Below are 17,121 nucleotides of genomic sequence, written 5' to 3'. Positions count from 1 at the left end.
GAACTAAATAAACTGAAAAATATTCTAGGGGTGCTTGGTGAAAGAAATCAAAGAGGAACTAAATAAACTGAAAAATATTCTAGGGGTGCCTGAGTTAGCTCAGTTGGTTAAGCATCCTACTCTTGATTTTGGCATGGGTCATGATCTCAGGGTCATGAGATCAGGCCCTGAATTGGGCTCTGTGCTCAGCAGGGAGTCTGCTTGAGGATTCTCTCTCCCTCTCCCTCTGCCCCTCTCCCCTCTCTCAAATAAATAAATCTTTTTATTTATTTTTTTTTAAAGATTTTATTTATTTATTTGTCAGAGAGAGAGAGAGCACAAGCAGGGGGAGCGGCAGGCAGAGGGAGAAGCAGGCTCCGCGCTGAGCAAGGAGCCCGATGCAGGACTCGATCCCAGGACCCTGGGATCATGACCTGAGCAGAAGGCAGACGCTTAACCGGCTGAGCCACCCAGGCATCCCATAAATAAATCTTTTTAAAAAAGAAAGACTCAGTGATGACAGATGACATTGTCAGCCAATCCCCATGCAGGAGTGAGGACACGTCCTGCAAATCCCGTGGCGTTCTTTGATGTCAGCACTGGCGGCCAGGAAGTTGGCCGCATGAAGATGGAGCTCTTTGTGGACGTTGTGCCTAAGACGGCCGAGAATTTTAGACAGTTCTTCACTGGAGAATTCAGAAAAGGTGGGGTTCTGATATGATACAAAGGGAGCACCTTCCACAGGGTCATAAAGGATTTCATGATTCAAGGTGGGGATTTTGTTAATGGAGATGGTACTGGAGTTGCCAGTATTTACCGGGGGCCATTTGCAGATGAAAATTTTAAACTGAGACACTCAGCTCCAGGCCTGCTTTCCATGGCAAACAGTGGTCCCAGTACAAATGGCTGCCAGTTCTTCATCACCTGCTCTAAATGTGATTAGCTGGATGGAAAGCACGTAGTGTTTGGAAAAATCATTGATGGACTTACAGTGATGCGAAAGATTGAGAATGTTCCCACAGGCTTCAACAATAAGCCCAAGCTGCCTGTGGTGATCTCACAGTGTGGGGAGGTGTAGTCCAGAGCAAGACTGATCAGACCTTCACCTCTCTGCCATTGTAGGCCTTCCCTTGCTCTGGGTGGCGCTCTTGAGTAAGATAATCCGGATTGGCCCCTGTGTTTGCTTCCCTGCCTGCTGTGGCCCTTTTTGATCAAGAGACCTTGGAAATGTCACAGATTCAGAACCCAAGATTTTCTGTTAAGGTTTTCAACTGTAAATAAAGTTTTGTTTTGTTTTGGTAAAAAAGAAAAAGAAAAAAAAAATTCTATGTTCATGGATAGGAAAACATAATATTTTCAGATGTCTATTCTTCTCAACTTGATCTATAGATTCAGTAAGTTCTAGTCAAAATCACAGCAAGTTATTTGTGGATATCAATGAACAGATTTTAAAGTTTATATGGGGAGGCAAAAGAATAGGCAACAGAATATTGAAAAACTAAGTTGGAGCACTGACAGTACTTGACTTCAAGACTCACTATAAAGCTACAGTAATCAAGACAGTGTGGTGTTGGTAAAAGAATAGACGAATAGCAATGGCACAGAATAGAAAGTCCAGAAATAGACCCACATAAATATAGTAAACTGATCTTTGACAAAGGAGCAAAGGCAATATAGTAAAGCAGAGACAGTCTTTTCCACAAATGGTACTGAAACAACTAGATATCCACATGCCAAAAAAAAAAATTGCAACACAGATATCACACCTTCAAATTAACTCAAAATGGATCATATTCCTAAATGTAAAATGCAAAACTGTAAAACCTCTAGAAGATACCAGGAGAAAACCTAGATGACCTTCAGTATGTTGATGACTTTTTAGGTATAACAGCAAAGGCACAATCCACACAAGAAATAATTGATTAACTGTACTTCATTAAAAATAAAGACTTCTGCTCTGCAAAAGACAATGTCAAGAATATGAGAAGCCAAGCCACAGACTGGGAGAAAATATTTGCAAAAGACACAGCTGATAAAGAACTGTTATCTAAAACATACAAAGAACTCTAAAAACTCAACAATAAGAAAACAAACAACCCAATTAAAAAATGGGCCAAAGACCTTAGCAGACTTCCACAAAGAAGATATACAGATGGCAAATAAGCATATGAAAAGATGCTCTACATCATAGGTCATCAGAGAAATGCAAATTAAAACAATAGTGAGATACCATTACATACCTATTAGAATGGACAAAATCTGAATCACTGACGACAAATGCTGGTGAGGATGTGGGCCAACAGGAACTCTTATTCATTGCTGGTGGGAATTCAAAATGGTACAGCCACTTTTATTAGACAGTTTGGCAGTTTCTACAAAGCCAAACACACTCTTACCATAATAGCGCTCTGTTGTATTGACTCAAAGTAGTTGAAATCTTATGTGCACACAAAAACCTGCACACGATGTTTATAGCAGCTTTAATCATAATTGCCCAAGCTTGGAAGCAACGAAAAATCTCTTCTAGGACTCTGGGCATTTGAGAGAAAAAAAAGTAGGTTGTTTAGAGTTCTAAATATATCTTAGAGGAGTTGTAAGAGTCTTTTTTGACATCAGTGTTAAAAGAGTCTGCAAAAGAAGCTACCAGCTTTATTTCTAAAGTTTCTATTGCTTAAATGTCTGTTTTAGGTGTGGTTTATTGGTCAGTGATTTAAAGGTCTGATTTGAGAACTTCTGATTATGTGTGTAGTTTTCTATTTTGTTTTTCTTAATAGATAGATCCCTGTGTTGTGCAGGGGGATATGGCTATTTTGGAAAGCATATGGCTGCAATGCAATTTAACAGCATAAGAACAGCCACAGTGTGCACTGGAAGGTTTTGCACAATCCTGTGTCTTTCAGGACTCATCATTGTCATGTGAATTGATAGGCTTGTTACATTTATGCTTCTGATTTTAGCATGCATTTTTAAAAGATTTTTTAGAAGTAATCTCTGCACCCAATGTGGGGCTTGAACCCACAATCTTGATGAGATCAAGAGTTACATGCTCCACTGACCGAGCCAGTCAGGCACCCCTTAGTATGCATTTTTAAATGCTGCTTTACAAGAAAAAAAGCTAAGAAAATAATTTGTCAACACATATGAAAAGATGCTTCATTTAGACTACAGTGGAATTTCACTATATTTTCAAAAAATTTTCTTATTATACTCACAAATGTGGTTTTCCCAGGGTGAGGCTTATCCATTGCACTCCAGATGTGGGAAAGTCGACTGCATAATTTGTGGTAGTGGGCGACACTGTGTTTGTGCTTTCCCCTGGTTTTTCGTTGTTGAAGATTTCAGTTATTTATGCTTTTGATAGTGTTTTTTCTATTTTTTTTCACGGTAGATTCTCTTGGTGTGTATATACTGGAGGGGGTTTTGTTTTTATTATTTAGGTTGTGGTGGGGTATTTGTGATAACCTGGTTTAGGAGCTTTCTGTGGGTGTTGTGTCAAGAGTACTTTATGTTTGGGATGCCTGGGTGGCTCAGTCGGTTAAGCATCTGCCTTCAGCTCAGGTCATGATCTCAGGGTCCTGGGATCGAGTCCCACATCCAGCTCCTTGCTCGGCAGCGAGCCTGCTGCTCCCCCTGCTTGTGCACTCTTTCTCTGACAAATAAATAAATAAAATCTTAAAAAAAAAAGAAAAGTAAATGGCTATTGCTCATATAATACTTTTCAGCCAGAAAATGGTGATTTGGAGGGCTGTTTTATAGGACTGAAAAATATTAAAGATTAAGTGTAAGTGAAAAAAAAATCACGATTCAATTTTGAATTTATAGTATGGTAACTTTAAAATATATATTGTGAAAAAATACTGAATGTGAACACCAAAATGCTAATAGTAGCTTTTTATGGAGAACTTTTTACCCTTTATTCTCCAAACTTCCTTTAATGTACTTTTATAAAGAAAATATTAAAAAGAAAAAATGTATATTACAGTCCTTACCAGTTTTTAGATTTAAATACACTAAAAAGTTGATAAAGCATAAAAATTTCAGAATTAGTTTTATTATTAAAATGTTTACAGACTTTTATATGAAAATACAGAAAAAGATCTTTCTGATACTCAGCGACATCTTGCTAAGAAAAAGTATGAGCTACAGCTTACTCAGGAGAAAATTATGTGCTTGGATGAAAAAATTGGTGAGTTTTTTTCCCCTGATAAATAAATATATATATTTTAAAGTCTGGTAGAAAAACATGTTTTCTTCTCTTCAGTTATAACATAGATAAACTTGGAAATAGGCCCATAAATTAAAAGTTTATCAATCAAGAATCATGGAAAAATGTGTTTTTTCTTTGATAGTAAAAATTTTTACTTATATTTAGGACCATAAATACTTAGATATGGCTTCATATTTTTCAGTGAAGAAATAGCTAAACAAAGCAATGACACTGTAAATTTGTCATGATCCCGTGTAAATTTACAACTGTTCGTACTACATTGTGGCTTGTCCATAGTGTTGTGATGAAACATGGTACATGTCTGTATATTATTTTGATGGAAAGTGTACATATATTTGACTGTATGCTATCACTTGGGTTCATAGAGAAAATTGTTTTTATAAAGTGTCCTATTTATGTTTCTTACCAGTGATCTCTATGAAAATGTGGTCATAACTTAATCTTCTTATAACTGTAAAGTAAAATTTTGGTCAGGACTATTAAAAAGCCCATTTTAAAATGGGGAATATTTTTTAACATTTTCTGTTTTGTAGTTAAAAAATGTCTGGCATAAACAATTAGGCAAGTAGAAGTGCTTTTTATTAAGATAGGAAATATTACAAGAGAACTATAGAAGGGGAATGTTAAAGAACTCATTTTTGGATATTTTAAGTCTAAATAAAAATCTAAGGTAAGCAGTTAAATAGATAAGTTTTTATCTCAGAAGAGAAATCTAAGCTAAAGATAAACATCTGGGACACATCAGCATATAAATGATATTTTAAAACCATGAAATTGCCTAGGGAAAATATAGAGAATGAGAAGAGGATCCTGGACTCAGTAAGAAGAAGCCAAAGAAGTAGGAAGAAAACCCAGAAGTGAGTGTTATTTTGGGAGGCAAGAGAGCAAAATATTTTAAAAAGGAGGGTATGATCAATTGTCAGATATCTTTGAGAAGCAAAATAAGATGAAGATGAAAAATATTGATTGGATTTGGCACATTGGAGGTTTTGGTAAAATTGACAAAAAAAAGTGTGAATGGAGTGTTGGATGTGGAAGATGGGTTGTAGGTTGAGAAATGATTAGGAGGTGAGGAGGTAGGGACAGGAGAGAATAGAAGTCTCTTAAGCTTAGCAATTAACAGAAGCAGAAAAATGGTATGGTAGCTTGAGTGGGATGTAAGGTTGAGGTTGTTTTTTTTAAAGCTAGGAGACCCTAGAGGTGTTTTAGAGTTTTAAAATGTATTTATTTTATGCCAATGGGAATGAACTCAAATATCAGAATACCAAAACATGTAGTTTGCCTTAAAGACAGTACTCTCTGGGAAAGGGACATGATGTATTTTCAAGTACTGTATAGATCATCCTCTTGGCATATGGTTTTACCTCTCTTAACACTGCTCTGGATGACTGTTGGCAAGGATTTACCTAGAGGTCTGGTGTAACAGAGCTTCCCTCGTAGAGCTCTATCAAAGTTTCTCAAACTTTGGTGTGTGTCAGAATCACTTGGAGAGCTACTAAACATCACTGGAGCTAGGCTCCTTGAAGTAAGATATGGCCAAGGCTTTTTGTATCTTTACTAATTCCTCAAGTGGTTCTCAAACTTTGTCATGCATTAGAATCACATGGGTGGGGTGCTTGTGAAAACATAAATTGCTCTGCCCACTCAGAATTTCTGATTCAGAATTTCTGGTGTGGGACCTCAGATTTTATATTTCTGACAAGTTCCCAGATGATGCTGATGGTGCTGGATGAAAAACCAGAATTTGAAAACCACTGTTCTATACCAGTCATTCAGGCCTTCAACACTGACATTGGCTTGTCAGTGTTACCACAAATCAAATCAGACTTTGTGGGATTTTCTTTCCCGCTAGGAATTTTATAACCCTACTTTAGAAAAATCAGAATATCAGGAGACATTTGACTCTGAAGATGACCTAATTAAATATTATATTAAGATCTTTTAGTTACCAACTTATATGCAATGGTGATTCTAGGCTAGAGGGTGGGGAAATTAGAGGGAGAGAGGTCACAGTTTGTTTTAATATTCCACTTATTTTGACCACTCACCCTCTCCTCCCCCACCACACATGTAAATCTCCTTTGCGAACTTGTGATATAGAGCTTTCCTTTGCTGTTCTAATTTAAATGTGTTAATTGTGCTTTTACATTTATGAGTCAGAATTTCATGATTCATCTCAGTTTTTAATCACTAACAACAAAAGCCATTTTTTATTTGGGATACAGTACTTATTTTTAGTCATTGAACACAATATAGGAGAGTTTACTTTGAAAAGTATTTCAATCTGCTTGAATTGGAAAAAAAATATCTTGCTTAAAACAATGCCTTTATGATTACATATTTAGATAATTTTACCAGGCAAAGTATTGCCCAGAGAGAAGAAATCAGCATTCTTGGTGCAACCCTCAACGATCTGGCTAAAGAAAAGGAATGCCTGCAAGCATGTTTGGATAAAAAATCTGAGAATATTGCATCCCTTGGAGAGAGTTTGGCAATGAAAGTATGTTCTTAGAACTGTGGTTTAAAAGAAATGTTTGAACTTGAATCTGAATAAAATAATAGGATTTTCTCAAAATTTTTTTTCTAGAGAGTTAAAACTGTAGAATCTGATTTGGAAGTATTTCAAGATAGTCTTGGGAACTATGTGTTCAAGTCTACTAGCTAATATTTTTAAATTGATTTTCTCTCATAAATTTGTGATTAACATTCACGACAATAACTAATTCAAATATCCAAATGTGAAGCATGGTAATAAAGCAGTGAGACTGATTTCTTTTTAAAAGAACACCAGAGCTTATATTTTCAGGCAGCCACCCTAGGAAGCAATATGTCCATTAACACTGCCTTTTGTAATTGTGCTCAAAACTAGGAGCATATTTTTGCATCATCCTCAGCCTTTGAGAATAGATCATATGTAGCTGGTGAATAAAGACGGATGATAATCTCCATCCCACATTTTTTGTTGTTCAAACAATGCTAACACAGGTGTTGCCAAAAAGGCAGGGAAATACTGATACCCCTTTCTATTTCATAAACCAATTCTGAAGACAATTCCTAAACTGTTTTCCACAAATGATTTAAGCAAAGTCAGCATCATTGGAATAAGGTCTTTTCCCTCTCTAATTCATTCATTTATCCATCCATCCATCCATGCATTCAACAAACATTTATTGACATGTACCAGGTATAATGTTAGAAACTGAGGATGAGTGGGTATGCCTTCCATAAGGCTACAGTATAATTGGGAGAAAAATAAATTAAGATGCGATCATGATGCAATGTGCTAAGTGCCATAGCAATATGTACACAATGTGCAAATGGAGTTAGGCAGAAATATACCTAATTCAGCCCTGGGGTTGGATTAGGGGAGGAGAAAGATCTAAAGAGCCTTCCAGGAAGTGATGGTGCCTGGACTGCCCTGTGATGACTAGGAATAGCGAGGACAAGATTAGGACAAAGGGGAGAGTCAGAGAAAGGGTGATCCAGACAGGTAAAGCAGCTTCTATGAAAGCCCAGTGGCTTTTATAAGAGAATTTGAAGAGAGGTCAGTATGGGAGCAGGGCTGGGGGCAAAAGATGAGATGGGATGGTTAAGCAACAAATCATAGAAATACATGTAATATTTAGACTCTATCATCATGAATATAGAGGATCATTGAAATAATGTAAATGATGTGTCACAATTAGATCTTTATGTTGAAACAAATATTCTGGCACTTGTTAGTCTGTGTAAAGGATGGACTATAGGGAAATGAGAACAGTGACAAGGATACCAGCTACAAGTAAAATGATAAGAATTTTATTAGGATAATGGCAGTATCTGTAAGAGAAATATATCTTTTAGGGAAGATTGACAAGATGTGCTTTCTGACTTAGGAACTACATGAATAGTTCCTATGCATGAACTAGGAAACAAATAAAACAGACTTAGGATGATTATTGACATGTCTTTGGAACACATAGTTGAAATATTTATAGGCTCTTGGATTTCTAAGTTTGGAGAGAAAGTTGAAGTGAAGTTAATAGATTTGGGAATCATGAGCACAACTGAAATGTTGCTATCCAAGTTCATGAGATAGTAAATTTTGGTTTATTTGTTGAAAAGGCTGACTCATTACTTTATAATTATGCCTTAATATTTTTGGTATTTTCTGGGTTTTGGGGAGAGTGGAGTTTTACTTCTGGTTTTATTCAGAACACTTTTTGAAAGTTTGATACAATTTTCTTTAAAAACACTAACTCTTAGAAACAAATTATTTAGAAGTTTCTGAATCATTTTCCTCTGCTGTTTCTAATATTTCATGTTTCTTCAATTCTGCTAACTTGCCAACATTATTTTTTTCTTCACAAGGAATATTGAGTTGCAAGTCCATTTCAAAATCAAGAACTTCATATAAGATCATGAATGTAAAAAAAAAAAAAGATCATGAATGTAAACACATCCATCCTCTGAAGGGAAAATAACTTTTTAAAACAGTGTTAGACATTCAAAAGAGGAGATATTCTCTACAATGATATTTCAGAGCTGAATTTATAAATACCCTTCAGTAAAAAGCAGTAATTTTACAGATTAATCTGGTGATTACATAAACAGATTACTATGAAAAAAGCCTACATTATAGTGCATAAGGGGAAATTTTTTCTGGTAATCATAGTTTTAAAACATGTTTTACTAGTTGCTACCAATTAAAGTTAGAAAACTTGATAGCAAGTTCACATACTTTTGAATAATAAGAGACAGAACTATTTGTATAACATTTTAGTTTGTTTCTTTTTTCTAAGTAGATTTACGACCAGCCTTTTCACATTGAATTTTTTAATAATTAACTTGAGTCTGTGTCTCTGGATAAGCATATTGAGGTTGTACAAGGAATATTAAATTGATAATGATGGCATAGATTTCAACAGTTTGGGAAATGATGGTATTAGGGTCATATTAACAGAAAAATAGGGTAAGAGGATATATTATTAGATTTTACCCAGTAATTTTATTGTCCGGATGCTTTACAATGTTCTCAGAGAATCTTATTTTCAATATAAATTTCTTCTGATAAAGGAAGTCCTATATAGACTTACAAACCATATTTAAAGTTTAACCAAGTAATGGCTTTCAGAAACACTAGGAGTTCAGTTAGTTTTTTAGAATTTATGTAGAAATGTATTACGTTATATTTCAAAACCTTGTGTAAATATTCCATTTTAAGCAGTATTTTCTCTTTATTGGCTTGTGCTTCTTAAAGGGGTTTAACTGCTTTGCTAATATGTATTTTAACTATACCCTGATATCCATTACTGCCAGATGTGGACTCTGCACCATTTTACCAGAAAGCAGAATGGGAAACTGGAGCTAAAAATAGCTCAAGAGAAGCACATGAATAAAGGAAGATCACACACACACACACACACACACACACACACACACACCTAACTGTCTCTAAAGAACAGGAACAGAACTGGTTGGGAAGTAGGGGTTTTGTTTTTCCCCCAAGTAGGGATTTGAAAATTCAAAGGGCAAGTGAAAGTTCAAAGGGCAAATGAAATGTAGTTCTTTAGTGAAAGAATAATTTTCCTACTTTTTTTTTAGGTCTAATGTAGCCCAAAGTATCTGTGTATAGTTACCTGTAACTAGTTCAGGATCAATGAGAGTTTTAAAAGGAGGAGGTATAGGGATGGTATTGATAGCATTAAGATAGTCACACCTTGAGCCTTAACTGATTTCATTAATTCTCCCTTACCACAGCTTTGAAAAGGGAGAATGTCAGTAGTTTTTTTATATCTTTGCTCTAGGCCTAATGCTTATCTCTTTATTAGCTCAGACCTAAAATTAATAGTATACTTTTATAAGTAATTCAGTTGGAATAGCTTTTTGAAGATGATGTTGATGACTAATATAAATAATTTACTTGATCAAAGTTATTATTGCTCAGAACTTAAATTAGTGTTACATGATTCACTTTCCTGGGTTTTACAACATGGAGAAGTGAGGAGGTGAATCAATTCTGTTCCCAGAATACTACACTTCAATGCCAAACCACTGGTTTGCCAACAAAAACAGGGTGCTTATGGGGTCTTTGTGTTGCTGGGCGACTACACAAAACATGTTAACAAAGTATTTACTATATTGATCTCATATCAATGCACATAAGTGTAGTCTTTAATAAGCATAATCTTGTTTTTATCCAGTACAAATACACTGACATATATGCTTTAGTTTTTAAAGTATAGAAAAGAAGAAGAGAATGTAAATGTTTAAAACCAAATGGGAATCAAAAAGGAAGGATTTCTTTTTGTTCATTTAGTTTTAAGAAAATTGTTTAAAATAATTTTTTATTTAATACATTATTTTTCAAGGAAAAGACCATTTCAGGCATGAAGAATATCATTGCTGAGATGGAACAGGCATCAAGGTAAACCAATCACTCAACAAAAATTTGAGCACTTATTGGGGGCAAAGTACTATGTTAGGTATAAAGATAGTAGGAGACAAGGGGCTTAGTGTTACATATGAGGTGATAACTTTCTAATATTGAAAGGAGGCATAAGTCTGTCTAGGGAAGTAAAAGAAAATATGGTGTTAGCCAAGTAAAGGTAAAAAGAATAGTAAACCACAGATCATGTTCAAGAGCCTCTTGAGTGGCAAGTAGGTGAGTGTGTTGGAACCCAAAGTGTAAGAGAAGTGGTGGAAGGAAGGGCTAACTAGGCAGAGGCCTGTGGTGTAGACAAATGAGTCTTGATTTTATCTTTTGGACAATAAGAAATCATTTTTAAAAAATTGTGGAGATTTTTGTGTTAGAAAGATTACCCAGGCCAAAGAGATGATGATAGATTAAGGCAGATGAGTTGAGAGACAGAGGAGTGAGGTGCTTGTGAGGGGAAGAATCTAGGAGAATGCTAGGTTTTTGGCTGGGGATGAATACTGGACATTATAAAAGTATGTGGAAACACCTGATTTTCCTCTGAATTTGAAGAGCCTTTGAGACTTTCTTGTAGATATGTCTAGTAATCAGTTAAATATGAGTTTGGAGTATTAAGGAAGAGGCTGAGGTAGATAAGATTTCAGACTCTTCTGAAGATGGGGCTGGGAGCCATGCTATGAATAGGATTTTCTGAGAGAAGGGGTAGAGTGAGAAGAATCAAGAGAGGCTGAGAGTTAAGCCCTGAGAACCATTAATTTTTAAGAGGACAGAGGACAGAGAACGAGGAACCTGCAAAGAAGACTAAGCTATAGCAGCTAGAGGTAAGATGAAGGCTTTCTTATACTTGAACATCAGAAGTTTTGAAATACTTAGCAAATCATTGACTATTATGTATATTTAGCATCCCTTTTTATAGTGAAATGTGGGCAACATAGAGAAACTCCAGTGAACTATATTTAAATTTTAAATGTGTTTAAAATGTCAAATGTTCTCATGCTAAACTGTCCATCTTCTGTCTTATGAGAATGTGTTACTCTGTTTTTGGTAAAATGTCTCTTCTTATGTACTATCTGATTTGTGGAATAGACAGTCTACCGAAGCCCTAATTATGTGTGAACAAGACATTTCCAGAATGCGTCGGCAATTGGAAGAAACAAATGATGAGCTGGCTCAGATTGCCAGGGAAAGAGATATCTTGGCTCATGAGAATGACAATCTCCAAGAACAGTTTTCTAAAGCTAAACAAGAAAACCAGGTATACTTTTACCTAGAATCTTTTTTTCCTCCAAGAAAATTTTTTGTTTTATTCTGAGACACAGTCCTCATTTCATTTTGTAGAAGAGCTCAGGCTTTGGAATCAGCCATTTTTTTTAACCTTTATTACACAGAATATGTCACATAATTTCTAAATGAGATTCTCAGACATGAAATATTAAAGGAGAGAGGGAGTGGTGATATAATAGATTTATATTAAACCTTAGGAAGTACTTTCTTACTTGAGAATAAATATTTGAACAAATCAACAAAGGAAGATAAAAGCCTTCAGAAACTTTTGAGAGAGGGGTAAATTTATTTGATGGACTATTATTCTGTTTAAGTATGAGTGTATGGACTATGCCACATATTTTGGTCCTCTCTAGCATCTGATTCTTTGGGAAATTTTCTTTTATAATTACTCCCTCTTTAAGCCAATATATTTCAGTGTATCCACTCTTTTTATTTCCAATATCATTATTTTAATTTGAACATTAAAAACTTTTTGGAAGCTTTCTTACCCCCCTTAAAATGACTTAGTCTAAATGATTCTTCCCACTTGCTGTCACTCTCAGTGTGTTTAGTTTGCATCATGAAAGTCTGTAGTTTTAATTTACATGAACAGATATAAAGCTGCAATGTTTTGTTAATTATAAAAAAATTGCGGAGATGTTAAAATACTGTGGTCAAAAGTTAATGAGGGGCACCTGGGTGCCTCAGTCAGTTAAGCATCCAACTGACTTGATTTTGGCTCAGGTCATGATCTCACAGTGGTGAGATTGAGCCCAGGTGAGATTGAGCACACATCGGGCTCCGCACTCAGCAAGGAGTCTGCTTGAGATTCTCTTTCTCCCTCTCCTTCTGCCCCTCCCCCTGCTCACACTCTCTCTCTCTGAAAATAAATAAATAATTTTTTTTTTTTAAAGTTAATGAATAATGGGATCTTCGGACAGAAATGAAGTAATTTTACATAAAATATGGACTTTAGTTAGTAATATATCAATATTATTTCATTAATGGTGATAAATGTACCATACTGATATAAGAAGACACCAAGTGTAGGGTAGATGGGGACTCTCTGTACTATTTTCACAACTTTTCTGTAAATCTAGAACTATTCTAAAAGTTTTTTTTTTTTAAAAGTTAATGTATAGCAATAAAAACAAAGGTATGAATTTATAGGATCTACTTTTGTGTACTTAGAGCAAATAGGCTAAAGGTAAATGTAACTTATGTTTATGAAAAACTAGATTAAACACTTTCCTTTTTACCACCCAGAATAGCTACTGTTAACATATTTTTTTTACTGATTTTCCATGTATTTTAAATACTTCTTGTACTTTTTTTTTTTTAAGATTTTATTTATTTTTTGACAGACAGCAAGAGAGGGAACACAAGCAGCGGGGTAGGAGAGGGAGAAGTGGACTCCATGCTGAGCAGGGAGCCCAATGCAGGGCTCGATCCCAGGACCCGGGATCATGACCTGAGCTGAAGGCAGATGCTTAATGACTGAGCCACCCAGGCGCCCCTGTACTTTTTTTTTTTTTAAAGATTTTATTTATTTGCCAGAGAGAGAGAGCACAAGCAGAGGGAGTGGCAGGCAGAGGGAAGGGGAGAAGCAGACTCCCCACTGAGCAGGGAACCTGATGTGGGGCTCAATCCCAGCACCCTGGGATCATGACCTGAGCCAAAGGCAGACGCTTAACCGACTGAGCCACCCAAGCGCCCCTACTTTTTGTACTTTTATTTACATGAACTTTTTAATGTAACTGGGATAAAAAACATGCCATTTTAAATCATCCTTTTTTCTACATGATAAGTCAGTAGAGTGGAGTATTTATGACTCATGAGTTTGAATCTCCTGCCTGTCTGTGTGATCATACCATTTAACTTCCCTGAATCTCAGTTTATATATGTAAAAATGGAGAGCAAATGAGAATATGCCTAGAAAGCACTCATCAGAGTGTCCAGCATAATCACTGGATAAATATCTTATAGCTATTATTAGCTTACTGTGACATCATAAGCACTCCCCTGCTTTAAAACTTCGTAAACATTTTTTATAATCAGAAAAAATTGTTGTTATAACAATTTACATTTGTTCAATAGTAGTTTTTTCCTTTGAGTTATAGGCCCAAGAAGATGGATCCCTCTGTGGACCACAAGTTTAGAACCCATATCGTAGAAAATTTGGAAAGCAGAAGCCTTTAAAAAATATCATCCTCAATACCACAATTTTTAACAAATTGGGATGAAGTACTTTTAGTGTTTTATCCTTACTTTTTCACAAAATATCTATGAACATTTTCCTCTGTTACTAAAAATTATTCTAAATATTTCTCATAGATACATAATGTTGTATGTGGTTATACCACTATGTAGATACTATTATTTACTGCATCGTTCACTTAATGTGAATAAATATTGTCACCATAACAAATAATGCCTTAGTGAACATTCTTTATGTTAAATTTTACTAGATTTAGTTTCAAATCAAATCAAAGCTTGTGAGGTTTGTTTTATAAATTAAAAAAAAACCTTTCTAAGTGGACATTTTCAAAGGTAGTGAGTACTTATGTATCTATGTCCCACCTTCAACAAGCAACGTAATATCTTTCCTGTTTTTATGAGCATTTAAAAATGTTTCTTGAAATAGATTATAGATAGATAGCAGATCATAGATTTGCTTTTTGCAAATTTATGTTTACTCCAAGTTACATGGAAATGCTTATTTCTTGCTGTAACAGAATAACTTTAATTCTTCGCTAATTTGTTAGGCAAAATAGTATTTAATTTTAAAAATTATTTAAATTTAAAATTAATATGTAAAAATTTAACATTTTAAAAAATTAAAAACTTTTTTTTGATTACTAGTAAATTTTAACTTTTTTCAAGTATTATCTACTGTGCTTCCTTTTTGTGAATTGTCTGCTTGGGTTCTTCGCTCATTTACTATTTCGATTTTTGTGTTTTTTGTTTTGTTTTTTCCCTAGTGGGATGTTGGGCCTCATGTCTCCCATATCCCACAGCCTCACCCAGATTTATTCACATGGTGATAGTTGCAGTATTTCCAAAAGCAGCAAACAGAAAGTCCCAATAAATAAATAATTTTCAAGCCTATATTTGTATTATATTGTTTATTGTTCCATTAGCCAAACAAATTGTGAAGGCAAATTTAGATAGAGGTGTGGTTAATGGACTTCGACTCACTGGAAGGACTTGCAAGGTCTTAAGGCAAAGAGTGTGATATTAAAAGGCATGAAGATTTTGGGTTTTGGGGTTTTTATGAGTTTTGTATATTAGGTATATTAACTTTTATTTATCATTATTACAAACATTTAAAATTTATGGTGGTTTTTGACATAGAGCAATTTTTTACTTTTTTGTAGTCAAGTTTAGCTATCTTTTTCTTATAGGCCCTGTCTAAAAAATTGAATGATACGCACAATGAACTTAATGACATAAAGCAGAAGGTCCAAGATACTAATTTGGAGGTTAACAAGCTGAAGAATATATTAAAATCTGAAGTATGTATATAATTTTTTCCTTTTTGCTCATAATACCTAAGAGATCTTGCTAAAGTTATTGATCATAGGGACAGCTGAATCAAGTCTTTCCTTAATACATAGCATATTTTCGTGTTGACAATGATGGGTTGACTCTATATTTAGAATGTCACCAATGTCCAGAAAGGTAACTCAAGAATATGTCACTTTTAGTTTGCCACTCAGCCATTCTAGATAAGTATAATCCTGCTAATTGGATGAAAGGTAAAGGATAAGAATCACTTATATTTGAAAAATGGTAGTTTTCAGTTTACAAACCTTTGACAAAAGAGGCTCCACCTGATTGTGTAGCAGATCAGAATTGATCACCTTGTTATGGGGCCATCTATTTCTTAGGACCTGAGAGTAGATGGCTCTGCTCTGTACTTCTCTGTTAGTAACCATTTGACCAGACACCTGTACCATACATCAGATAATACCAAATAAATCTGGGTATATGTGTGGCAACCCTGGAATAGACAGCTTGACCAAGGATGTTAGGTAAGCCCGTTTGGTAAAATATTATCTAAAATACTGTAGTTGGGAGAGGGGGGCAAGATGGCTGAAGAGTAGGGGACCTCGTTTCATCTGATCCCTTGAATTTAGCTAGATAACTGTCAGATCATTCTGAACACCTATGAATTCAACCTGAGATGTAAGAAAAGAATTTCTGGAATTCTACAAATAGAAAAGCAACCACTTTTTTTAAGGAAGAGGTGCGGAGAAGTGAATCTGAGGAGATATATGGTACGATAAACGGTCAGGGCGAGGGAGCCTCTATAAACTGGCTACCAGAAAATGATATAGCCCCAGAATGCAAAATTGGAACTTTTAGAAGTCTGCCCCACTGAGAGATGCCCCTGCCTGAAAGGTGCTCAGGTGGGAAAGTGGAGCAGAATCCTAGATGGGATAGTGTTGTCTCAGGATCCCTGGGGTCACAGAAAGAATGGCGGTGCCTGAGCTGGCAGAGTTCCCAAGCATTGGAGCGGGGAAACTGGCTCTGGTTAGTGAGCCCGGGAGTGGGCTTGTAGCTCGGTTTGCCATAAACCACAAACTGGCAGGATGGGGCAACCGCTCTTCATGCAGGGGTCCTGCAAGTGGTAGGCCTGTGGCAACCCTCCCTTCCACAGGAGGATTGGTATGGGTGCACACAGCAGGAGTCTGCAGAGGTTGGCGCACTGAAAAGTGAAGATTGCTTTTCCCTGAGGGTTTAATGGAGAGAGGGGCCACCATCTTTCAGCTCCAGGGCTGGAGATCAGGGCACCGCCATTCTTATTTTCATCCTCTGAAGTGGCACAGAAAGCTTTCAGGGAACAAAAGCCACATAGAAGAACCCAGAGCAGCTTACACTGAGCCCAGCCCCCTGGCAAAGGGTGGTGCAACTCTGCCCAGGCAAAGACACCTGAAAATCAGCACAGCAGGCCCCTCCCCCAGATGACCAGCTATAACATAAGGGGAATATCAAGTTTACCAAGCACGCAGGACTGCAGAACTCCAATGCTAGGGGAAAATGTATAGAATTTGAGGGTTTTTTTCTCATGATTCTTTTATCTTTCAATTTAAATTTTTTTTCCTTTTTTCTTTTTTTCCTTTTCAACTAGTCTCTTATTTTATCAACTCTTTGTTTCTAAGTCTTCTTTAACTTTCATTTTTACATTTATATTTTATAGATATATTCTTCATTTTTGGCTTCCTTTCAT

General features: G+C 35.7%; 1 protein-coding gene and 1 pseudogene across 1 annotated transcript in view; both read left to right on the top strand.

Moving 5' to 3' along the window:
- Positions 1 to 17,121, top strand: part of TSGA10 (testis specific 10) — a 149,911-nt gene that overhangs the window by 50,181 nt on the left and 82,609 nt on the right. The window contains exons 10-14 of the mRNA XM_032397297.1: positions 4,050 to 4,165; positions 6,553 to 6,707; positions 10,558 to 10,613; positions 11,709 to 11,877; positions 15,293 to 15,403. Of these exons, the coding sequence (XP_032253188.1) occupies positions 4,050 to 4,165; positions 6,553 to 6,707; positions 10,558 to 10,613; positions 11,709 to 11,877; positions 15,293 to 15,403 (607 nt within the window). The remainder of the gene's footprint in view (positions 1 to 4,049; positions 4,166 to 6,552; positions 6,708 to 10,557; positions 10,614 to 11,708; positions 11,878 to 15,292; positions 15,404 to 17,121) is intronic.
- On the top strand, positions 466 to 1,140 carry LOC116627530 (annotated as a pseudogene).

Source organism: Phoca vitulina, unplaced genomic scaffold (assembly GCF_004348235.1).
Source record: "Phoca vitulina isolate PV1807 unplaced genomic scaffold, GSC_HSeal_1.0 scaffold98, whole genome shotgun sequence".
NCBI classification, from domain to species: Eukaryota; Metazoa; Chordata; class Mammalia; order Carnivora; family Phocidae; genus Phoca; species Phoca vitulina.
Note: the sequence above shows the minus strand (reverse complement) of the source record. Positions and strands in the feature narration are given on the sequence as shown.